The sequence below is a fragment of the Orbicella franksi genome, chromosome 6 (assembly GCF_964199315.1).
Source record: "Orbicella franksi chromosome 6, jaOrbFran1.1, whole genome shotgun sequence".
In the NCBI taxonomy this organism is placed as follows: domain Eukaryota; kingdom Metazoa; phylum Cnidaria; class Anthozoa; order Scleractinia; family Merulinidae; genus Orbicella; species Orbicella franksi.
Window position 1 is genome coordinate 25437195 of NC_138150.1, and position 26158 is coordinate 25463352.

The 26158-nt window shown below is 38.0% G+C and overlaps 2 protein-coding genes across 4 annotated transcripts in view; both read left to right on the plus strand.

Moving 5' to 3' along the window:
- The first annotated feature begins 3451 nt into the window (after nt 1-3451).
- LOC145489585 (neuronal acetylcholine receptor subunit beta-3-like) lies at nt 3452-10693 on the plus strand. The gene is made up of 5 exons (XM_081468569.1): nt 3452-3515; nt 5555-5694; nt 6401-6445; nt 6829-6942; nt 9193-10693. Exons 1-5 carry the CDS (start codon nt 3452-3454, stop codon nt 10414-10416), a joined length of 1587 nt encoding a protein of 528 aa, XP_081324695.1. The 3' UTR covers nt 10417-10693.
- Nucleotides 10694-14815: 4122 nt separating this feature from the next.
- LOC145489316 (uncharacterized) overlaps nt 14816-26158 on the plus strand; it is a 31409-nt gene continuing 20066 nt past the window's right edge. For 2 of the 3 annotated variants that reach the window (XM_081468272.1, XM_081468273.1), the window contains exons 1-17: nt 14817-15195; nt 15396-15539; nt 17975-18159; nt 19038-19137; nt 19498-19593; nt 20416-20479; nt 21629-21727; nt 22458-22564; nt 22906-23044; nt 23325-23443; nt 23603-23695; nt 23969-24025; nt 24181-24351; nt 24431-24737; nt 24898-24950; nt 25319-25524; nt 25798-25918. In XM_081468272.1, the coding sequence (XP_081324398.1) occupies nt 15013-15195; nt 15396-15539; nt 17975-18159; nt 19038-19137; nt 19498-19593; nt 20416-20479; nt 21629-21727; nt 22458-22564; nt 22906-23044; nt 23325-23443; nt 23603-23695; nt 23969-24025; nt 24181-24351; nt 24431-24737; nt 24898-24950; nt 25319-25524; nt 25798-25918 (2244 nt within the window). In that variant the 5' untranslated portion in view covers nt 14817-15012. Of the gene's footprint in view, nt 15196-15395; nt 15540-17974; nt 18160-19037; nt 19138-19497; nt 19594-20415; nt 20480-21628; nt 21728-22457; nt 22565-22905; nt 23045-23324; nt 23444-23602; nt 23696-23968; nt 24026-24180; nt 24352-24430; nt 24738-24897; nt 24951-25318; nt 25525-25797; nt 25919-26158 lie in introns of all 3 variants that reach the window. The other variant, XM_081468271.1, reaches the window with a different exon arrangement.

The window sequence follows — 26158 nt, forward strand, 5'->3', positions numbered from 1 at the left end:
ATTCTTCACTTAACAATTCTTCGTTTACGGTACCTCCCAAGCAGGTCCTAGCAGCTGTCTGAATTATGAATACATGTAATGGCATGGACTGACATGGGTTAAACAGGTTTGGCTGACCTGAACAGAAATAAGATGAAATAATTTTTTTCTCAATCTTATTTTCACCATAGTTTGTTTTACAGGACCCCTCTGATGACAGTGTTGAATACTGTTAACAGTGTTGATTAATTCCCACACTACGGTTTCAGTGTGCGTAACGAAATGTCAGAACGGCCGATGGAAAGACGAATAATTCGAAAGACATAAAACTAAGTTTTACCAACGGACAACTAGGGAAATCGACAACTAGTGACCTCTTAGGTAAACAGTGATCTAATTTTAGCGGATAAGGGGTTAACTGGATGATAAAAGACTTTTCTTTCAACGTTCTTAGAACACTGTACAAACAGTAACGCAAGCAACACCTATTCATTTTAAAGGCATATCTTGGCCGATGAAAGTCCTAGGCTTGCTTTATATCAGAGGAGCTTTAGGTGTGAATTTTAGTTTCTTCAAGTGTGAAAACAACTAATTAATTTTAATGCCCCAATTGATTTTAATTAATAATTTAACAAAATAAGAAAAATACAGAACTGTGTTAAAGTCAAATAGTCAAACTTAAGGGGCGATCCGGTTTAAATAAGTCTCTCATAACAGTCTCTACTCAAGGTGAGTTAATTGTAGCCATATATAACTATAACCCGGCAGGGATGCTGAAAGATTCCACCCAAAAGGAATATTGCCCAAGACTCGAATTAGGGCACTGATTGCATTTTCACAGTTAGCCAAACGTAATTTTGAATAGCAGTAAATTCTTCATGCGACCACTGATTTGGTTCATTCATAGAGCAGGGTAAAATTCCAACTGATTTTTCGTTTTGCTTTTATAAAAACCCGGTACGGTTTAATGAAATCTACTGAATGAATAACCTCGGCCCATACTTACAAGATTTGGTGACATTTGAAAAGATTAATGGTAGTTCTATCTCTTTAACTGACCCCGATTATCTCTGCCCGCCATGGTGAACTTGTCGAGGGCAATATTGCCAGATCAATCAGTTATTGATTGGTGTTATACAGGGCCATGCAATTGCCAATCGCATTATAATGCTCGAATGACCGAGAAAATTCTCTCTATGTTGACCCTGACCAGACTTTTTTCTTGGCAACGCAGAAGATGCCAAGTTGAGGATAGGATCCCAGTGGTACTTCCTGTATTTTTATACAGTAGGGTTAATAGGTCCGTGCCACTGGACAGGATCTGTATCTTAGCATTTTGGTCTGGAACAGGAAATGACGAGAGGCACCCTTCAATATTTGACTCAAACCGGGTGTTAGGTGTTCAGATAGAAACACGGCGATCGCCGACTCATAGTCTAGGAAAGGGTGGACATTTACATAACAATAACGAACGAAAGCTCTCTCTCACGATCAAATAAAAAGGAAATTGCTTTTAATCATTTTTGATACCGACTTTGAGTCATATATTGTGTGTTCATTAAATGGTATTTAATAAAGAATATATCGCCCAAGAAATGTAGATTAGTTAGCGTTTCGTATTTCGGGTATAGGGCTAGAGTTTTTATGGTATATCTCAGACCCCATTAGCAGTTATTTTGGGAGCATAGCCTCACCTCACCCAAGATTGGCGGCAGTGTACGTGTTGCTTACGAAAACATCTGCTAGAGTAAATCGACAAGTTGAGTGTCAAGTGAGAGACGTTTTGTGGCATTCTTATAAAACTTCGTTGTAATCAGGGAGACCATCACTAATGGCAACCGCAAACAAAACGGTAGTAATCTTAACTCCTTCATATTTCTTTACTGCCTAATGCACACAAATTATACGGTTTCGTCAATTCCTAGCTGTGTGTTCAAACTCAACCTTTTCTAATTTTTATTTTTTCTTCATGCACTCTTGAAGTGTTTGTTAATACAACAATGTATGATTTAACCAAGAGAGGACCTTTTTCCGTTTTTGCATAGCCTCATCTAGACGCAATGGGTGTTGCGAGAGCTGAGACAGTTATGCAAACTCGAGACGCACTCGAGGGTTTGCATAACTTTCTTCCAACCCCTCGAGTGTTTAGATGAAGCTATGTAAACTACGGAAAAAAGCCCTCCATTGATTTTATAAAACATTTCTTGTGACAACCATGTTTACATATTCTCATAAAAACACACCAATCGACTATAACAGCGCGCTTACTATTTCAAATATTTTATAAAGTAGAATAGTTCATGTTGTTGCTATAAAAGATAACATACGTGTAGCCGACACTTATGGTGTACATGACTTTCAAAATTGACCGGCTGCCAAATATGTAGGAGCGTCTGCGTGGGAGGCTACCAAATATAATAAAATAATAAAATATGCGCACGAAATATACCTTAGACGACCTTGGACCCGCCAGAATAAACCGCGTCCCGCAAAGATTTGTTCACCTGCTTCTCGGGTGGGACAAATTGTTATCAAAAATTAGATCACTGTTTATCCAAAGATTTACATTTTCCTCTGGAATCGTCCATGTGGACAAACAAGTTAATTGAAAATACAAGAGGGACTTTATCTGAATCTATCCCAACTCCGGACTAAAGTTTAAATATGAAAGATTCAGTCGCACAGGGGGTCCTAAATATTCATAAGATGACAAGTGCTACTATTCGCTGAAACACAAAACTGGATTAAGCCGGAATTTGTTTTTAATAATACTTTACCCCCAGTTCATCATCTATACATGTACCTTAAATCTGCCAGCAACTATTTTTCAATCAAAGGCTAAGGTTAAATTAAATTATTATTTTAGGAAATTAGCCCGTCAACACATGATCAAGTTTATATTCGCAGGATCGGGGTACACTGAAGGGTGTGACGCTGTATGTGATGCGGAAAACTCTTTACACCAACTGAAACTGTAAATCGAGGATACTTCACGTTTCGTTGCCTATGATATCTAAATTATTAAAGGGCTTCTATACTCTGGGTTTTCTAACTATATTATGATGGTAAGCCTACATTATTCATGTCTCTTTCCTAAGCATGGGTTATAAAATTGCCTGCAAGCGAAAACTAAGAAGTGGATTGTGCTCGCCTTGTTTCAAATGCCTACAGAACTCTGTTTTGAAAAGTGAATCGGTATTTTTTTTTTCTTTTCTATATAAAAAAGAGAAAATTCATTATCATGACTATCTATACAATTACCTGCTGATGAATATTCAGTGATTGCTGGTTCCATTTGCACAAGAAGCTTGCGCAGCAAGTGGTAGATAATACATAATTGTGCTGATCAAAAGGTTAATCCTCAAGATCTACCATCGTCTTTTTGCACCTCTCATCAACAGATTGTACTTAACAAAACTTCAGAACGCCTTCAACTGCTTGGAATCACACCTCTGTGGCATCAGGATACTACATGGCGCTTTTAATCAGCAGCATCGTCTTTATATGGATCACATTGAGTGGATATGGCACTGAAGGTTGGTAAACAGGACACTTAATTTATTTGCCTTGCATTATGTCTTGTTGGCACAGTGTCGGCTCATTGGCACTGAAAATCTGCCTTCACTTTCAGTAAGACAGTTCGAGCGAGCGTGGTGCTAGCTAAAACAGATCTACTTCACTCATGAACAAGCAGGTCCCTTTTTTGTATAACCACCGACAGCAGCTAATCAGCTCAGTGATCCTACAATTAATCAATCGCTTTTAACAAATACTATTATTATAGGCTGAATGTTTCGGACTATTTTGCAGTCATTCCAAAGAACGGTAACAAAACAGTACTGTCAGTTTAATGATTGGTCCTTCTTGATCTAGGTGCCATCGCATTTACACTTGATTAGCCCTTCGTCATCTTGCGAAATGTATGAAAACTTTTCTATCAACCAGTCCATTTCGGGCAGAGGGTAAAAGGACGGGGCCTCGCAGGTTGTAGCAAGGCAATGAAGTTTTGGAATTTGCACTGACTTTTTGTTCTTATCGTCTGTAAAATTTTACCTGCTAAAAATATATGTTTTGGGTGGGAAGTCAAGCACACATTACGTACTAAGCCTGTTGGTACTGGGATCATGCAACAGATATTCAAAGAACATGATGATTCATGGATCGATTCTCAGAGTCGGTGGTATTTTTAGTGTTTAACAATTTAGCTGGCGTCGCGATTCTCCGGCGGAGCTGAGAAACGATTTATACGGCTAAAGAGTCATTTAAAGCTCATTGATATAATTAGCACGAAAGGTGTAACTGCGAACACAGATAATGGGAAATGAAGGAGCGACCACAGCGAGTATAGTTCCCTTTCGTGCCAGGTATTATTCAAACAGAGAGTAGAATTGTGTTCTAATTATCAAGTCAAACTGATTGATCAGGGTTGCGGCCGGAATTTAAAATATTCGATGGAACACAGTCCGTTTCTTGTCATATGCTTTGTAAAAGTGATTTTTGCATTGTATTATTGTATTGTAATATGATTTTACCACACTCCACACATGAAAACAATTCTAAAAGGTACTGGCACTTAATTTAAACTGGGTTGCAGGTGTTGAATCGTCCACAATGCATGAGCCCAGTTTACAAATTCATTTCGGCATTTGTTTGTTTAAAGTTTCACACCATGTATAAATTCACAACGTGATAAGCAATAACAAGTCTTAATAGTTTTAAACTATATATTAACCTATTACGTAAAAGTAAACATTCAGCAGCCCAAATAAGACCGATCGTAACCGTCAGGAATTAATCACGAAAGAATTTATTTCTGTGCTAGATACTTTCAATTATGTCTTGAATAAAAACCTAAGATGTCTTTTAAGTGTCTTTTTACGTAGTAGAATCAACGATTCAGTGCTCACAAGCAGCCTGCGAGCTGTATGCTTCGTTAATGTCCACCGCTATTAGTTTTACTGAAGTAGCCTGCAGCCTGAATACCTGAAATAGCACTCCCCTCAGTGACGAACGGTCAAAACACACGAATAACAACAGAAAACTGCTTGATAACTAAGGAAAATTAAACTCCTTAACAAGTCGTCAAGGGGGGCTAATACCAGTGGCAGCTAATAAGCTATAACATTTCCTACTGAGAGCTTTGTTACGAGAACATCGTTGGTTCTGATTATTGCGCAGCTGGATATATATAGTTTCTATTATTTCACTTACTTGCCGTCATTCTTCAGTGATTTATGAATACTAATTGTCCATAATTCCATAAATTATGGTAATATTAAGACTTTAGGAGGACTATTCTCGTATATTTCACCAACTGTAAAAAGTTTTCTGAGTGATACCGAGTGAAGATGGCTAGTAGCAACTAATCCACTTCGCAAAAAAATCAAAAAATTCCACATGTTTACAGCCAATTCAACATGCAGATAAAGTTCAGAAATGCCAAACAAAATATCAATAAAACCGACAAACTAAATGAAAGAATAACGATAGCTGCAATCCAAAACCAAGCTATATAAAAACTAAATGTTCTTATCTTGCTTGCATAGAGTAATATTCGTCATTTAACCCTGAACAGGTTCAAAGGAATCTATAGAGCAGAGTTTAATCAATGACTTACTGAAGGGATATAATAAAGATGCTCACCCCATACCAGAACAGAATAAAAGTCAGTATATGGTTACGTTTGGTTTGGAATTGGTTCAGCTCGTCAACGTTGTAAGTATACTACTACCTTTAGTTTTTTTTTAGGGAGGTTTCTCTCACCGTTATGACTTTTTTCAATTGGGAAATCTTGATTTTGTTCTTACTACACTATCCCACTCCTTCCTTATTATGTTTTCGACCGTTTGAATTGTAATCTGTTATAGGATCTTACACATTATGTTGACAATTTTTGAGCTTAATAGTGAGGCAAAAGAATCAAGCATTAAGCGGGAATGATAATGACAAAAACTGGCTTACGCTTGAGGGCTTTGGAAGGGCCATAACAAAACTGGGCACCAGTCCCTTGATTACACAGTACACACAGCACATACCAAGAGGTTTTGCTATAAATTCAACACTCTTCGGTTGCATGAGAGCGAGGCTTTTCATTACTAGAAAACTCATATCGCAAAAACCAAGTTAGAGCAATGGAGGATTACATTGAGGCGTCGCTCGTACTTCAGCATACCAAGCGTGAAGGGTAGAGTAGAGATCAAGTTTTTTCATGTAAGCATATTGGAGCATAATAGTGACGCCTTTTGAGTATAACACCGATTTTTTTTTTTAGCATCGAGCATCAGCATAATAGGGAAAACTTTGAGCAAAATATATAAAACCCTAAGTTGTTACCCTTGAATCAAGATTACCGACATTTCCCAACGATATCATATCTAATTTTTGTTGTTTTATTTTACTTATTTTTTCTTTTTCAATTCAGGATGACAAAAATCAGATCATTACGACAAATGTATGGGTAAGGCAGGTAAGCACAAATTTGATTCATCTTTAAGTCGAATGTTACTGCATATAAGTCACTTTCTTGATCAACCAGTTGTATCGACATAAAACGCCCTTTAAAACGGAAGAATTTGAAAACGCCGGGTTTTCGTTATTTTTTGGACGGAAAACATTTTGAAAACGGAGCTTTCCGAAAACGATATAACCACGATAATCATGTAATTTCCATGACCGAATTTTCCTCAATGACAAATCCAAAATTACCGGTGATTGTTGCGTTTTTAAATTTCTTCTCGTGCATGTAGTGTGGACGGAAAACATTGGATGCTTTTTCAGAGTGAAGCCTGAGCCGTTTTCAAATTCCTCCGGCATAGTGTTGGTGAAATTCATGGTTGGTGTTGTTTTCAGAAATGGAGGAATCTTCTTTTAACCTGGGATCCAGAAAAGTACGGAGGAATCAAACGTGTTCGTATTAATCCAAGCCTGATCTGGATTCCTGATATTGTTCTCTATAACAGGTCAGTTCACGGTGTCACTAAGTATAGTTTTAGTCGTGTTCAATCACAAGCAAGTGATTATCGACTCATTCAAGCACTGGACACTGATCGTCACAACGGATGTTAGTGAAGATCATTGCTTGAAGCCCAACCAACCTTGTGTAGCAGGCCTAGACCGGCTAAAGAGGTTATATTACTTAGTTAACGTTCTTCAAGAGAGACAGGATCCTTCCGAGACGTCTGAGGGACTGACACATATTGCAAAGAAACCGATCATATCTGACTACGATTTGGGAATAATTAAATAAGCGCCCCCTTGCGAAAGCGCCTCCCTCGAATAAGCTCCCCGGGGCGCTTATTTCAAATTTTGAAGACGCGGGTGCTAATTCGAGGATTTACGGTATATTATCCTGACACACTAGCTAAATTCTAACCAAAAATTAAAAATCCTTTGTTGTCTCAGCACTCTTCCAAAAAACAGGGGGAGGGGAGGGGGCGCTCATTCGAGGGGAGGCGCTTATTTTAAATTTTGGCCGATACGAGGGGCGCTTGTTTGACATGTTTGAGGATTTACGGTACATGTATAGCAATTGTGATTATTATCCGTTAAGCGTGCTCTACACGTGTGTCGTAAAATAAAGCTCGAAGAAGGAAAGACAAGCTATGGTACTGATGCGGGTTTTTTCTGATCACGAATCCTAGCCTGCTAACACAGAAGGATCGCCGGCTTTTGTTTCGCGGCGTAAAACAAAAGGCTGGGAGCCGGAAATCCGTCTGGATTTCGCAGTCTAGGCGTTACCAGAAAAGGCAAATTTGTAAACAATCAAAACGGGCTTAAAACATGTTTCGGTTGATGTTTATAAACCTTACCTTACTGGACATGCATGGGAGATGTATAAATTGTTTACCCTGTTCACTGTTTACCACTCTTGTTGTAAAAAAAATAGCGAACTGAATAAAATTCTTCTTGCAAGTGGACAGTAGATCATATATTTGAATTGCGGAGAAAGATGTAAAGACATGAATAATCATAACCTGCAATTAGGCGTTCCTTTTTAAGGCGGGGGTCTACATGAAGGCCGTCTTTTGGCTGGGTAGTATGATTTCAACGCAAAGATCTCGTTCACGTTTCAAGCAGTCAAGCATCTCTCTGCTCATCCCACATATCTATGTTTTGGGCTGTTTTGTAATTTTTTGGTGATTTTTGGGTATATTTTGAGATATGTAGTTTTTCTCAAAGGATTAACAAAATTTATGGAAACAGGAAATTTTGAAGATTTGGTGTTGTTTTAAAATTAGAATTTGAAGTTAAAAATTGGTAGACGTACACCAAACAGTTGTCCGCCAACCTGGGGTGCCCTTTCGGGGGCGTTCAACTGTCTGGTGGTGTTCCAAACCCTTTCTTTCCTTTTAATCCCTCTTTAAACTTCCTAAAATTTCACTTAAATTCAGGTAGATTCCCACCTTAACAGCAGGGCCAAAAAATAAAATGACAAACGAGCGCCTGATCGCAGATTAGAATGATCATGACAGTTTAAATGTTTCTTTTCGCTTAATGTAGACATAAAAATCTGAGGGACTCCCGCCGGGACTACGGGCTTTTTTCTTTTGTTTTGAGAGATCAGAAGGAGACTGTATGATTACGGCCAGTGGATTATAATAGTTAAGGCGCATTCGAACCTCTCTTTACGGGCAGCGCTATAATATGGGCAGCCGTGTAGTACGAACAGGTCAATTAGTCCCTGAAAAATCAGAATTCGGTCTCTAACACGGACATATAGACACCTCTGTGACCGGATACTTAACTTGGCTCTTTTGAAACCCATATAAGAGAGTTAAGCCGGACTGTACTTCAGGAGAAATAGTTCCTACTTAATCAAATGCGGATGATATAAGCTCTGGGGGCGTTTCAAGATTACCGCAACAAGTAAGGCTCTTTAAGCAGTATGGTACGAAAAACAACAGAAGACCTGCGGTGCTTGAATAAACATCACAAGTCACGCTCTAAGCGTATTGTAGAACATGTTGTAACGAAGATGTTATGAAACGTTTTCACTTGACGTCATGACAACCATATTGGTGTTTTCAAACAATGTAACGGGAGCCATGTTGGTTTATGAAGCCAATGCTTTGGGATCTGAAATCTTTTCTTAACTGTAAAACAATCTTTTGTTCCAATAAATCTACATGGCTGCTGACCATGTGAGTCCAAACGCTCTAGATCTTCCCTTCAGAGCTAAAGCTGGATATAAGCTAATGGGCTTATTGGGTGGAGGGGTGTCTGAAAGAGGTATATTTTAGGAATTTTATGGTATTTAACACAATTTCTCACCTTTACAGTGCTGACAGTGAGTTTAGTGGTGGACTTGAAAAGTACAAGACCAGAGTCATCATTGATTACGATGGCATTAATGCCTGGTACAGTCCAGCCTCGTTTCGAAGCACATGTCCAATCGACGTCACACATTTTCCATTCGACAAACAGACATGCACAATGAAATTTGGTTCATGGACGTTTGAAGTTGTTGACCTTGACATTCATGCTGACGTGTCGCCTCTTCACTCAACCCAGTACGTAAAGAGTGCAGAATGGGATTTACTGGCAGCTTCTAAGAAGCGCAACGTTCAGCGCTACGCATGTTGCGATTATCCATTCTCTGATGTTACTATCGAGTTCGTGTTCAAACGAAAGCCTTTGTTTTATATCTTCAACTTGATAGTACCGTGCATGATAATTATGTCCATGGTCTTGTTAGGCTTTTTTCTGCCTCCAGAGTCTGGTGAGCGCATAACACTGAGCATAACTGTGCTGCTAGCTATGGCGGTGTTTCTACAACTAGCGGCAGAGAATTTGCCACGCAATTCTGAAAATGTTCCCGTAATGGGAATATTTTACATAACAGTCATGATAGAGGTCGCCAGCTCTCTCGTAGCCACTTGTTACATCTTGCATATTCATCATCGGAATTCTGGGACAGCCTTAGTGCCAGTTCCTGGATGGGTTAAGGTGTACATGCTCAACAAGCTGGGAAAATGCTTGGGAGTGAAGAAACCTGTTACAGAGGACAAGTACGACTTATCAGCGGAGATGGATTTCAAAAAGATTTCTATGATGAAAAGAGAACTGAATAAATGTGACAATGGCAGTAACCACATTAGAACCAAGCTCCTACCCGATAAACTGCAAATCGGAACAAGATCAACCTTAAGTTCTCCCGAAGAGTTCTGCATGAGCTCTTCCACTAACTCTGTTGTGAGCACGTTTCAAAAGATGGACACGCCCCAAGGCAGAAATGATCACAGGAACGGTGACAGCAACAGTGCTAAGACTGCGCAAGGAGTCATGGTAATGGTAGACAGTATAAAACGCCGTCGGCAAATAGAGAAGAACCAAGAAGAATGGAGGCATCTTGCTATGGTCTTGGACAGACTATTTTTCTGGATTTTTGTCGTGATTATATTGCTTTCTACCATTATTGTGCTAAGAAGGGGCGTCTAAAATGCTACTATCCATTCACTTTGTAAAGAGAGATCTGCTACGACTTACGTTTCTATGCACATAAGTATCTTCATATTGAAGAAAACCGAAGACGGATTGGCGGACCAAATAAAGACTTTTCAATATGTAGTTAATTTCACCATCCATGACGCACATAGTACCTTTTGACAAGATGTAACAAAATGCGTGAATGCTGTATGCTCGATGTATCCCATAATTATGATCTGCACAAGTAAAACAATTTTTGATGAAATGTAAATACATGGTACAACTTTAAGTCCAACTACACAATTAGCATACCAAATAAAACATATGTATATTAGAGTTGTACCACTGAAGTTAGTGAAGTGTACAGTGGTGATAATGTGAAAAAGCATAGACGTGACTGAAAATTGACAGGTATCCTAGTCATGGAGACATTTTTGTCTTTTTTTTCTTGTTTAATCCCAGCGCAATTCAACCATTAAGCAAGACCTGGAGTACTGGAAATTGTGCTCGCTCTTTTCCGTTCGAAATCAATTTTTCTTGAGTCAAGAAAAATAACTAAACCTCTTGAAAAGCGTACTTGGATTGAAAGGATGAAAACAAATGGGCTTTTCAAACCTTCACAGAAAGTCAGAATTGACTTACCATTACTAATTTCCTGCAGGCAACCTGGGAAAACCTTTTTGACTATAACAACCTTTACAACTTACTTTCACAAACAATACGTGTCCACAGCTGCAAAGTCGCAAACTCCAGCGGTTGCTCGGCCTTTCCCGCCTTTTCGATTGGCGAATGCCCGGCGAACATTGGCCAGCCTCGAAATGAGGCTCTCTTTATGCCGTTCTACAGTCAGTTACCGAACATATTTAAACTGTTTGTTTCCAGTAAACATTGGTTTCAATTGTATCTCTCTCAGCAATTTAAAAATGATGATGTCCTCATGAAAATATCAGTTAATTTGGCTTTAGTTCTTTGGAAGTGAATCAGCATGAGACGATTATAAACCGTGTGCACTCTAAGAGATCCGTCGCAGTCATGAGACAAACACACTTCGATGTCCGATGATCAGCCCTGTTAGTAATGCAGGCTACATGGATAGTGCGACTATTCGGAGTTTGGGAAGGTACGTATTCCATTTTAAAAAATCTGCAAGACCTCTCTTTTGCCGTTTCGTGAGGTAAGCTGTTCACAATTTCGGCCGGCTCTATGCGTGATCTGTACAGGCAGGTTCAGCTAAGAATATTGTTTTTGAAATGCCCACTGGTTACTGATACTAGAAAAACATCCATTTTTCAGTGGCAAAAAAAGCTCAAAAAGCTGACAAATGTGTCTGGCCCACGATTCAACCTGATTATTCAACTTAAAAACAGAAAAAGAAAAATCCAAACCCTCCTGGCTTGTCCGAATTTAAGTTGACATTTTATTGACAATTAAAGAAAAAGCTTGACCTTGTGAGAGAATTAGGTCTTTTAGGTAACGCCACGGACTAAGGGGCAACGAGTTTGCATGTTCAAGTAAAGCGACTTGGAAATTTTGTTCTGCTAAACTGTACACATGGTAAGTGTCCAGTCTATTCGATTTTCGACAAACTATTCTATTGACTGTCAGTTCAACAGGACAAGTGTCAAAGACAATGATTTCAACGAACTTGAGAGAAAATTTTTGTCTGACTCCCTCGCGTATTACCGGAACTGAAAAACATGTAATGTCCACCGACATCTGATGCTGATATGAGACTGCCCGTAACTTCCTTAGAACATTCCAATGGCACATTTTGTCTTGCCTGAGCTATCCTGCTAGTTTAATTACTCGATCACCCACCACTGACTTACTAGGAAACAAACTGTTTAAATTGTTATACCACAATTTTTTTAGGTCTTACGATCAATTTTGTTTGACATTTCTGCGTTCCGTAAAATGAAGTGATTTCCCGCAAAAATGTTTTCCGTAAAGTTTACCCCACCTTAAAATAAATATATCATCTCCTTCCGTTCGTTGAAACAAAACCTAAAAATACACAATAAACGAGCTACAAAAGGAAAATAATCTTAAGTGCCTTTTCTGAAGAAATGTGCAAACCGCAAAACCTCAAACAGACATTTAACAAGACCCGCTTTCGCGCCATGTGGGAGGAAAGTGCACCGAAGAGGAAGGAATACTTCGTTGCCAATGTTCTGCTTTTATGCAAGGGCTATGACTTTGTCAACTGTACACAGCCCTCTCGAATTCTTTGCTTTTTTCTTTGGTCGTGGAACGTTCGGAAAGAATCGAGTTTTTTCTTTCTCGTTCTCCAAGTTCTTGGTCAGTTCACACACACAAAAAAAAACATAGAGACTTTCTCTCTCCACCCAGGAATTGAAATTTTAATTTTAATGCAGAGAACCGCATGACGCCGAATTATGGGCTGCTTGATTTGATTGTTGCTGAATCCCCTGTTTTAGAAACGCACGTGCCCCCTATACCAGCTGCACAGAATCATGTGGTTTTCAATAGTATTCTGGATATCTTACCGACTGGCTGCGGTAGCTTACGATGAATTAAAGTTAACTCTAGCAATATCTCTAGTCGCTATGTGAGTCTTCTGGATATAACTTTAACATGATTAGCTGTAAATGATCACAGGTCCTCACAAGCTGTCCTTTTCAGACATTTTGTAACACTTACAGTTTCGTTTATATCTTGTTATCTTGACCGTGAAGGCTTTAATACATTTTTAGATTCCGTTTTTGTATGAAATGAAAACAACAGAGAGAATCCTCTAACAAGGCCGGCCTGAATTGGTTTGGTTAATCAACTCTCTCTTCCACAGCGAAAAGAAAATACGTGGGACTGTTTTATGGTACCACTTGTCTTTCATTCTTAGCACTGTTGTCGTCGTAAAAAGGTCATTTATGTACCTGATCCACGAGGTATTTTAATTTCCGTGATTAAAAAGGCTGTGGAACAGAAAATAACAGAAAAATGATATCGTTTTGATCCCGGCAAATTGCAGCCATTAAAGTCATGAATCGGAGATATTATCAGTTAAATAATTCACTGTATTACGACTATTACGTTCAATCCTATCTGCATTGAAATTTATACGCTTTCAGGACCTGTTTGCTATTTCTTAAGTCCTTAGCAGTGATATTGTTCCTTGGTTGTTGCGTTGTAAAATGTGGAATACCTTGTTTGAGTTTACAGCTCTTAAAGTGTAATAAACAGTTGTCATTACTTGCACGCTCGATCGACCAGCAACGAACCGGAAGAGGCACTTCAATGGCAAACTGTTTGCTACAGAGGCCTGAAATCGACGTACGGAATTTTTATTGCTACTTCATAAAACTCCGAAAAGAAAAACATTCAACAATTAGATGATCAACAACGTACAGGCCTTGTCTTTTCAGTTTTCACTCCGATATCAATCTGGGTGATGAAATAATTAAACCAAAACAAGTTCACCGAGCCGCACACTGTGTTACTCCCTACCTACCCCTACACTGTAGACTTCTGTCTTACAAAGCTGTGCATGGTTTTTCAGACAGCAAACCCGCATTTCAACTTGTGTTAATTTTTGCTGAACTTCAGCAGTTAAAACAAAGACCCTGTGTTGCCAAATAGACGTAAACAAGAAAATAACGGCACAATTACCATTAACAGCTTTAAGCTTCTCTGTGTTTCTAAAGTAGAGAGGGCTCCCCAGGGAAATTTTAACATAACATACATGAAATGTCTGACTACATTTGATGACTGAGTCCGTAAGATTGGATTGTACTTCTGTTCTGTGGCAGATTATTCAGGGGCCTGTGGATTGCATTCTTGAAGAAGGGATAGCATCTTGAAATCAACATCTATGTTAAACAATGGTCGAATTCACTATTTTTCACATAACTTTAGAGAACGGTAGAACACACGATCGCTAGCAGTAACGCGGCGGCAACCACTTGTAGCGTGTCTGTTCATTAATAAAAGACTCGACTGCGACGGTACAAATAGGTAAATGGCTGTATTTGATTTGTAGTGTGATGCAAAGAAAATCAACTATCTCGTGGATGGAAGAATTTTACGGATATTTTAAGAAGGAAAGCTTAACAACGTGACAGGGTATGACGTGAACAACATACATTCCGTACATAGAACAACTTCCTGAGCTGTCCAACAGTCTTCGAGGTCATGTAAAATGAAAATCACTAGAAGCCACTGGCTGATTGGTCGAGCGTGTAATTAGGTGTGGTATTTTTAAAAGGCCCACAATGATGTTTGGAATTCAACGCTAAAAGCGACAAGAAAGGTCATTAAACCGTGACAAAACAAAGCTATAAGGTTCATTATTCTTTTGAGAGACAATGCACTAAGTGAGCAACGCACCAATCACGGAGCGTTAAGGTCTTCAAATAGGATACCAGCGCGTCATTCAGTGTTGGGAGTTGGCCCACCGGTTAACAATTTATAATTCGGTGACTCCGTGATTAGTCCGGCTTTGAGTAAGCGGCTCCTGATTGTTGCGGGCGCACTCTGGCTGAGCTACTAGCGTGAGCGGGCTACTGGGCAGTTTGATAGTGCATCTGTGGAGTGCCTCTAGTAGTATTGTCTGGCTGTGTTCTTTACGGACTGAACAGCCACACGAGCAACATGGAAGTTGAAGATCCTGTGGCATTTTTGCGAGTTTCCGACAAACTCGCCAGGTTGGAAGAGAGTAAATCGTTCGAGAGCAAGAAATGGATCTGGATTCAAGACAAGAAAGAATGCTTCAAGGCCGCAGAAGTGAAAAGCTCTAAAGGAGACATTTACGTTGTGGAAACGAACGACGGCCAGGTATAGTTGTACCGTCATATCTTTTATTCCGCATTGAAGTTTCCGTTGTATGTGTTTTATCATTATGCAGATCAAACGAACAGAAATGTCGCTAGTTTGTGACGTTACTGAATGTTATTACACTGTGCACTTTAATACTGTAATGGACGTCGTCTGCTCTGTTTCTCTCTCCGAAGCTTACGAATGCTCTTTTCCTCTAGGAACTGGAAGTCAACAAGAATGACACCGAGCAAATGAACCCGCCGAAATTCGAAAAGGCAGAGGATATGGCCAACTTGACATACTTGAATGAAGCAAGCGTTTTGCACAATCTCAAACAGCGCTACTTTGCAGGGCTCATATACGTAAGTGCTTACTGCTACTTGAATTCAAAACATTGAAATTAGTTTTTTAACCTGGGTTGAGAAGATTACATTTGAAGCGAACACTTACGTTTGGATTATCTGCTCTGATTGTCACGTAGTTATGAACATCCGAGCACTGTTCATATGAAATCCCAGAATCATGAATATTTATTTTCGTGCATTCCTTTGTCATCTGTGGAGGGGTTTTCTCTGGGATACCATTAGGACTTTTAACAGATTTGATTTCGCGTTTTCGTGTGCTACTCGTCCTCCCTGGCGTGAAAGATGGTTGTGTACAGTCGCTATGTCAACAGATGTTCAAATGGTGTGGAAATTATATCTTCAAGAATCCGGCTAACAATTTGCGCGAATATCTAGGGTCGAGCCAGTTGTTTATAACATGCAAACCAGCCAGCGTGAAACTGTTTGCAGTTTTCAAGCAATCAAAGAAATAGACATCGTTTCGAAACCGACAACAGTTGCAACTTACATGAAAATCAGCCCTTGTAATTGACGTATTTCTCCGCAGTTGATTTTTTGGCTTAATAACAAACGATTCGTGTTCTAAAGGGCTTTGTTTGGAACAATAAAAATGTCATATTGGGTTGGCAGCCGAGAGAGTTAAAACAAAAAAATATGTTTCTTGCCGGTGTTTTGTTCTCTCGCGAGTTAGGTGTGTTTATGTAACGTACCTCAGTTGCCATTTGTCTGTCGTGCAGTCTTCTCTACCACCAAACTTTTCAATCGTCAACTCGAGAAATAATTGAACAGATTTGTAAATTATTCTGATTAGTTCATGAATTAAGTGCTCCTTGACTGATGCATCAAATTCATGTTTTAAGACAGCGGCGAGTGTTCGTGATCAATGGAAGAAAGAGCTTTTAAATTGTTGTAAACAGTAAGGGGGTCGTGATCGTGTATTCAAATAATATGGATCAAGCACAGGGATTTGTGATTGTAAACGGAAGACGGCATGCTTACTGGTTCTCACTCAGTTCCCTGTGGTTAACCAGTTATTAACGCAGGGACGACCCTGTGAAAGAAAAGTACTTAAAATCCGTAATCTTCCTTGACTCTGCAGTAGCGGATATCATTTTACAAATGGGATATAAGTTCAGCTGTTTAGATTTTGCCGGTTTTTCTCGCATTCTTATTAGGGGAATCGAAAACATAAATTTCCTTCGATGAACAATGAAAAGTAAAGATCATGAAACTATTCCAACAGCTAATTAAGAAATTGACCTGTTCACCCAAGGCTTTCTTCGTTGAAGCTGGGGTGTGAATATTTTTACCATATATGGTAACCCATGGTATGTGACTTCAAAGGCGTAGGCCCTAAACACAAACCTCAAAGGTTTGAGTGGTGAAAATTTTAGTAGCTGTTGAAACTATCAGCTAAATAACTCTCTTTGGCAACTTCATTTTAATACCTTTGTGGATATCATTAGATACAAATATTCTTGAGAATGTCTTGTTCTTTAATTTCTCCAAGCTCTTTGGTAAACTTTCAGCAGATATCTTGCTGTCTTGAAAGATGTCTAAAGAGTGTCAACGAAGTCATGTCAGCCATTTGATTAGATAGGAAATGCAAAACACAATGAAATCAATATCAAAAGAATAGTTGTTAACAATTTCTTCAAAGCTGAGGGAAATTGAAGGTTAAAATTTGATGGGTGACCTTGTACATTGTAAGCTGAACATGTCCTCTATTGCTGATTGTTGCCAAAATTGGAACACACCTCTTTAAGTAAGTACCTCTTAAGTTTGAGAATAAAACCCCTTATCAGTGTAACTCCAGACTTCCTTTAAAGTCAATTATTATAATATATCATATTTTAATCCAGTATAGTAATAATTTCCTTTCTTTTGTTATTGCTGTTGTTGACCATTTAATTGATTTACTAAGGATAGGATCATTTTTCTTAACAATGAACTTGCAATTGTTAACACACATATATACAGTAGTTCAGTGGGCATATGAATATTTATGAAGCCTGGGATAATAAAATTAAAAATTATTGAAATAGTATACCTAACATTCCAATCCTGTGAACACAAAGTTCTTTTGAAAAATCTCTAACTAATTAAAGATAAAGAATATAAGAAAATTTTTCAAACATCAAAAAATCTCCTAGTTTGTTTCCTGTTTGTTTTAATCCTGATTGATTATTCTTTGCTGTAGTAAAGGATTATTTAAGACCAGCCAATCATTCTATCATAGGTTTGACTAATACTGTGAAAATTGTATCAATTGTTTGCAAAATATTTTTGTGTCATCCAGTTTTTATTTTCATGGAAACATTATTTATTATTTGTTTTGTAATTGCCAAATAATTATATTTACACAAAATTTCCAAACTTGTTGTGTAAGAAATGTGATGCTTCAAGAAAGGAGAATTTATACGTTGACCGATTTTTTTGTCATTCTATTGCAGACATACTCGGGTCTTTTCTGTGTAGCCATCAATCCTTACCGAAGACTCCCCATTTACACAGAGAAGATTGTCTTTGCATATAGGGGGAAACGCCGTCCTGAGATGCCTCCTCACATCTTCTCTATTTGTGATAATGCCTATCATGATATGTTACAAGATCGTGAAAATCAGTCTATGTTGATTACGTGAGTATAACACAAGATGATCATACATTTATTTAGTTAAATTAATAATGGAATACTTGTTACTTAAACCTGTTACTGACAGAGGAAGCATACATGTAACAACTGTGATATATATTTGGATTAATAAGTTGTGATTGCAGTGGGGTTTTACAAGGACTTGTAGTTATAGTGACAATTAAAAAGATTATTTGCCCAAGATCTTTCAAGCTGTAATTTAATGGGGATTTACAAAGGAGATTTAGTGACAACTTTTCCAGCAAAAGACATTCTGAGGGTGGAAATATTGAGATTAACACAGCTCAATGACACGCTACTTTGTCGTGAACAGTTTTAGAACATGGTTTGGAAGTTACAACTGTAGGAGTTAGTTGTACATGTAAGAGTGGAAATTTCTACCTATTCTTGTAAAAAAGACACTTCTTCAGAAAAGCTTCTATTTCATAAATAATTTATCCAGTGGCAGATTTAGGGGAGGGACCCTGGGGGCCTGGGGCCCCCTATTTTGGATGAAAAAAGAAGAAATGACTGAAAGAAAAAAAGCTGGCAGGGCAAGTAAAACTCAACTGGGCCCTCCCCTTAGCTGAAAGTCTGGATATGCCACTGTTATCTTGATGTAAATGAGTATTTTTCTTCAATGTATATATTTTTTAAAGTTGTAAAAAATTTTAAGTGATGATTTTCAAGTTATAATTGACTATATGGAATTAGGGTTTTATAAATGCTGCCTATTATATGTGCATGTACTATTATCATTATTATTTGGCAGAGAAAGATCAAATTGCAGGTAAATTATCTACCTTGAGGGGTAGAGTGAGTCGGTGAATCAAGCTTCATTCAATAATGGATCTGTTAATAATCTGGTGTGTTCAAATTGTCAGCGGTGAGTCTGGTGCTGGAAAGACTGAGAACACCAAGAAAGTTATCCAGTACCTGGCCCATGTGTCTGGACAAACAAAACCTGGAGATCAAAAATCGGATGTAAGTTTCTAACATTTTATAATTCAGAAGTTACAAGATGTTATGCCTGCATGGACATTGATTAGTCAAGCTCTTAGTTCTAGTTTAATGTTTAACATTTTGTCCTTTTAAATTTTGTCCATTTAATTAACTGGTAATAAGCAAAAACAATAAGGGATTTTCATTAATGTGCTACCATGACACGCGAAACTGTTTCTCTGTTGGTGATATAAAGTACTAAATTATAAGACAGACATGAAAAAGTCATGTAATTGTGTTGCTACTGTGTGAAGTACATGTACCTACAGACAAGTGATTTTACATGATTTTTGGGATCATTATTCGGAGATGACATAGCATACTTTTTGTGTCTAACTTTAGAAAGGTACTCTTGAAGACCAGGTTGTTGAAGCAAATCCAATTCTTGAGGCTTATGGTAATGCCAAGACCATCAGAAACAACAACTCCTCTAGATTTGTGAGTGCTAAATGCTTAATGTACTGTTGATACACATGTAACTACATGTCTGTGTCATTTGACAAATTATACGTGTAAAAATATTATAATTCCTCTTAAAAAAAGGAGGGTTGCCAGGTCTCTTTAGAGCTCTCAACTCTCACAAGAATGAGATTCGTGCTGATAAAATGTCACCAAGTCATAAATTTGAGGCACATGTTTGGTTATGGAATGTACTGCCAGGGCTAAACAAACCCACCAACCAGTGAGATCCACTGGATAGGAAAGCCCCGTGTTCAATACTAAGGGGTGTACCTCATGCTTATACTGAGTGGGCAAAGCTGCTGGTAAAATGTTTTGGAACAGGTGAACACAGTTCAGAGGGATAATATTTCCCCTTGATTTGTGAAAGTCTACGGTAGGTTGCAATCTTAATCAAGAGAACAGTAACATTACTGTAACCGGTAAAAAACCTTAACTTAGGGGAGGGAGGGATTAGTGTCACTACAGGAAAGAGAACTTTTAGCTTTCTCAAATAGGCTTAAGTCAGTCATTGCTTTCCACTGCTCACTTCTATTTCATTGGAGGGGAGGAATTAATGTTACTACAGGAGGGGAGGGGGGATCAATGTTGCTTCAGGAGAGAAAACTTGCAGCTTTCTCAAATAGGCTCAAGTCTGTCATTGCTTTCGAATGTTCACTTCTACGTTAATCTTATTTTTCTGATATTAGTGATAATTTCAACCTGAATTCCATGCATGATGCTCCCTCTAAATAGCATTCTGAAACTCATTAATTGTGTATACATGTACTTAAAAAACATGATTCCTTTCTCCACGTATAGGGAAAATTCATTCGTTGCCACTTTGGACCCCAAGGAAAACTTGCAGGAGCTGATATTGAGTCTTGTAAGATATTCTGTTCCTTTTGTGGCATGGTTAACATATGGTTAACATCTCATTTTAATTGATTTAGCCTGATCATTAGTTGGAAGATTCACTGGCTATAATTATGCCAGATAGAAAAAAATGAATAAAGCAACTCTAAAAAGTGCCATTTATTACCTAGGGTCATTAGATCTTTGTTAATTTACATGTGATGGTCTAACAATCCACCTGGTAGGTGTAGCAATACTTACTGAGTATTGACCTTAAAGTCGGCCCATGCTACAGAAACAAAGTTAACAACAACACTCGTGAGCCAGATGGCTCTTTCAAACTTCAAATTTTACAATAACCTGTAGGTCTACACCAGCTGGGGTGTCTCACATCCAACCAATGTAGCATGCTTGGATTAAACTTCAGATACCTGAAGCCCCAGTGATCAAATTTAATTTGATTAGAGCTTATAGAGCTGACTATCTAAATATATATTTGTACCAACCATTTTGAAATCAAATGATTTGTCAATTTTTTTTTACGGCAGCTTTATGTGGGCATCTCATACTATAAATTTGTGGCAGGGTTTTCCCATGTCCAATTTCAGTGAAAAATGACAGAACATTTTTGACATACATGTAATCTAAAATAGTAGAGTGATTGTGTCGAAATGCTTAGAGTGAAAAAGTTTTCAGAAATTAAAAAAAATCACTGACATGGTTTTGATGTTCAAATATTAAACGTTTATCCAAATTTTAGGTCAAGTGAACAAAATTATTAAGTGTCCCTTTCAAGTGGAGAATACAGTTCATGAAAACAACACTTAGAAAAATCCCTTGTTATGGATGTAAACTCTGTCTACTGATAATAACTGGATAAATTGGCCAGTATGTGCTTGGGCAGTTTTCTTTCACTCAACTTGTAGTGAAAATTTCACACAGTTCCATCTCCAAAGTCCCCATGCTTTGATTTGCACTACATAAGGAAAACATTTGTTATGCTGTTTTTGAAAGATCATGAACCCAAAACAAAAATGTCTTACACCTTTATACAATGTAACCAGAACAAGCCTGAGAGTATAAACATTTCTCAGTTTCTCTTTTGAAAACTGTCCAGAAGATGGTTGCTCTCTAGGTATATACCTCCTAATAGCCTATTTACATTAATGTCTTTAAACAGACTTGCTTGAGAAGTCTCGTGTAGTACACCAACTGGAAGGCGAAAGAAACTATCACATCTTCTATCAGTTGCTGTATGGTGCTTCAAAGGAAATGCATGGTTTGTTGCTTGATTTAATTGTTAAACAATTTTTTTTGTGCCTGCTCAATTAAGACTATGGTAGAATTTGTACACTGCAGACTATAAACTGATGATTTTTTTAACTTATACATGTATTGTATTCCCAGTTCCATTATTAAGAGCAAACTGCAAACAGGCTAACCTGAGCAATATTCAGGCTAACCAGTGCACTAATTACGGGTAAAGTAGTCAGCAGTCTGCAAATGTCTTACCACTAGTAGTTAACAAATTTCAAAAGAAGAGATTCTCTAAAAGCAACAATGCTCCAAAAGTTAAGGAGCCATAAATTTAACTTCATTGTTATTATGAAACAAATGCAAATAACAGCTGCAGGAAAGTGTTCTGCTGTTTATATTTAATGATTGTTACTCCAGTGGCATTAAGTATGTGATAAATTTCTCTGTTCTCCTTTAATATGAAATCTTTTCATCAAGATTTCATCCTTGCATTTCTTTGTATGTTCAAAAACATAGTTAACTGCAGTAATATTTATTCATTTATTCGACATGGATTAGTTAACATGTACAGTTATGGTACATGGTTTAGCTATTGGAAAGTAATGAACTCACCTCCTTTGTAAGTCAAGACCCGCAAAAAGTAACAAGTAGTAATATAAGAACTTAACGATGCATATCTTGGTGCTATTCAGTTTGGGCCTGAACAGTCCAGGAAATATACAAAATAATTATAAACATTGTTTTCTATCCAGAGAAACTTCTCATCGAGTCAAAGAAATCAGTGGATTATGAGTTCCTCAAGAAAGGTTCTGAAAGAGCTGATGGAATCAATGATGTTGAAGAGTTTGGTATTACTGAGGTTAGTAAGAAGTTGAGCCTGGTACTTGAACTCATAGCATGATAAGACAAACTTTACGATTGGTTAAACTCTGCTCTGCATACATGTATAAAAAGAGAAACATTTAAAGTGAGATAGTCTAATAGGGATGCTTGTTCTTTGTGACTGAAGGGTGATACATTCCATTGTTAGAATTAACGGAAGACAAAATTTCATTCACTGCATGCTCTGCAGAGAGAACTAGAGACTAATGGTGTGCAAATAGCCAGTTTACACTTGACATCATCATCTAACCTCCCTTGCCGTTAGAAAATGTTCAATATGGGTACACTATACAGCCATTTGTGTTTCTTTTACATCAGCAAGCTGCCAAGACACTGGGTTTTGCAGAAAATGAGAAGATGGGCATGTACAAAGTATGTGCTGCATGTCTGCACTGGGGTAATGCCAAGTTCAAACAAAGGCCCAGAGAAGAGCAAGCAGAGGTGGCTGATCCAAAAGGTCTGTGTCAAATGTTTGCGAAAAGTATCCATTAAATTAGAGAAAGCTTAAAAATGGTACACCATCATAGCTAGATCAAAGCCTATTGTGGGTTGCAGTGCACTAAATTAGATTATGTAAAGTTGAGTGTTAGGTGTTGTGGAAATTAAAGTTAAAGTCAGCTTGTTTGAATACCATTAAACATTCCTGACTGCAGTGCAAAATGACCGTCCCCTCAAAGTGGACCCCTTCTTCTCTGTAGTCTTCTCACTGTATTTTTGTTTTCCTTCTGTACATCTAGATTTGGACAAAGTGTCATTCCTGATGGCAATTTCACAAACAGACTTTGGAAAGTCCCTTGTGAAACCAAGAATCAAAGTTGGCCGTGAGTTTGTGAACCAGGGGCGAAACCTTCAACAGGTAACATGCCTATTACTGAAATGTTTCAGCTTGAGAGCAAAACCACTTTATATGCAGATTCAAATACTACCCATATCAATGAAACAGGTGTCTTTTAGCGAGTGTATACCATTTTTTAAATTTAAAAATAACTTACAGCGATATTCTTGTACAATTTAGGTTCAATACTCCATCGGCGCCCTCAGCAAGGCCATCTATGAGAGGATGTTTCTGTGGCTTGTTGAAAGAATAAACAAAACACTAGAAACCAAGGTAGGAATTATATCCTTAAATGCAGGGCATCATCATCATCATCATCATTGTCATCATCATCAACAAAATACCATGTTGTAGAGCACCAATTGTGCACGGTCATAGTAATATTGATTAATTAGTATTGCAACAGGCTGTTGAAGACCTACACACATGCATACATTTCAAGGCTGTGGGACTCATTTTCTCAATCAGATTTTCTTAACATGTAATGTTTCAGCTCAAGTTAGTCAAACTCCAGATTTTATATGTAGTCTCTGATAATACTTTCAGGACAGACGTGCCTTCTTCATTGGTGTGCTTGACATTGCTGGCTTTGAGATCTTTAAGGTGAGCTAAATGTAAAAAATAGGTTTTAATCACAAGACCAACCAGAGATTTTGACATTTTTACTATATTTCACATACTTTATCCTGCTGCACCTGAAATTTCTTCTAATCAACGGATTCTAATGGTTTCGCGTATTTATTTGGTTCTTCCTGCAGTTCAACACATTTGAGCAGCTGTGCATTAATTTGACAAATGAGAAACTTCAGCAGTTCTTTAATCACCACATGTTTATCCTTGAGCAAGAAGAATACAAACGTGAAGGCATTGAGTGGGACTTCATTAACTTTGGTCTGGACTTGCTTCCAACCATTGAACTTATTGAGAAGGTAAAGTCAGTCGTTCATTATATACCTGTATTACATTCAGGACAGTAATTATGACACCCTTTTTATGTTGCAATTTCAGCCCATGGGAGTGTTTGCCATTCTAGAGGAAGAATGCATTGTGCCTAAGGCCACAGACATGACCTTCTTACAGAAAATGCACAACAACCATGACGGGAAACATCCAAAGTATTCCAAGCCCAAAATCTCTGGCAAAAGTGCTTCCAACCATCACTTTGAGATTGCTCACTATGCTGGCACAGTAGGCTACAATGTAGAGGGTTGGTTGGATAAGAACAAGGATCCCATCAATGAAGCTGTTGCAGGACTGTTTGCAAAGTCCACAGACCCATTTATTGCCCATCTCTTCAAGGATTATGCCAGTGAATGTGAGAGCTTAATCAGTCTAGGCCTTGTTTTGTTTTAATGTAAGGCTGTTTCTACATGTAAAAAGAATTGTCATAGTTGTACTTTGACACTCTTTGAGGAAATGGAGTTACAAACAGTTGTATTTGTTGGTGTGTACTGATTTTCAGTATTTTCTTACAGCTCATGCAAGAGGCAAGGGAGGCAGTTTTATGACTGTCAGTAACAAACACAAGGTATGCAATAAATTCTTGTTAACAGAATTGGAGTTCTTCTATAGACCCTTTTCATAAATGGCTGCCAATTATAAATTCTTTTGTAAGTATTAAAATTAGCCTGACTAACCTCGTTTTTGAGTAGATAATTCAAAAGAATTTTTCTCCCAAACGAGTTTAATGAGGCTAATTTGAATGCATACAAAAGAATTTAAATTGGCAGCCATTTATGAAAAGGTTCTATTCTCCAGCTAACCCTTTTACATGGGTAGCTAATCTTAATTTGTTCTTTTCTAAAGTAAACTACTCTAGAACTTTAATGTAATTTATGATAAAAGTTGCAAGGAATTGAATTGTTCCCATTTACATACATGTGACTCTCCATTTAGGAACAACTGGGTCGTCTGATGGATACTCTGTACAGCACATGCCCTCATTTTGTGCGCTGCATTGTCCCTAATGAGCACAAGAAGGCTGGAGTGATTGAGTCTCAACTAGTGTTACATCAGCTGAGATGTAATGGTGTGCTTGAAGGTATTCGTATCTGCCGAAAGGGATTCCCCAACAGAGTACCATTCAATGAATTCCGACAGAGGTGAGTAACAAAGCACATAATACCATATAAATGTACATGTATATAAACAAACAAAATAAATTTCTACCGACTCAAAGGATAAGATTGGGTATGTACATGCAAGGGAGCAATCATGGCTTAAAGGTTATCGTCTTAGACATAGAATTGAGAGTTTGACAGTCTAGTGATGGCCAGGCCAGTGTAGTTATGGATAGCTCGTGGGAGGTCACTCTCTTTGGTTTTGATTTTTGTTGTTTTTGTAGTAGTCAAATGTCTAAATATTTCCTTTTTTAGGTATCAGATCCTGGCACCAACAGCAGTGGCTGGGGGATTCATGGATGGCAAGAAGGCTTGTGAGAAGCTTCTGGATGCCATGCAACTAGAGAAAGCATCGTACAGGGTTGGAACAAGCAAGGTAATGCACACTGATCTCTAGCATTACAAAAAAACAAACACTATACTTTTGCAAAAATACTGTTAGATTTCATATTGTAAACCATACTTTTAGCTGCAATCAATAGAAAATAGTTTGTACAACCCTGAAAGCCACCTAATATTAACAACAAAGTGACTCAAATGGTGAATAGATTCAACCCTACTCTAATTGTTGCTATCTACTGAAGCACTGCAGTTGTTCTGTGATGTGTCGTTCACA

Coding starts and splice junctions, on each gene's coding strand:
- LOC145489585 (XM_081468569.1), top strand. CDS start 3,452: ATGGCGCTTTTAATCAGCAGCATCGTCTTTATATGGATCACATTGAGT. Junction 5,695..6,400: donor TGGTTCAGCTCGTCAACGTT/GTAAGTATACTA, acceptor TTTTCAATTCAG/GATGACAAAAATCAGATCAT. Junction 6,446..6,828: donor CAAATGTATGGGTAAGGCAG/GTAAGCACAAAT, acceptor TGTTGTTTTCAG/AAATGGAGGAATCTTCTTTT.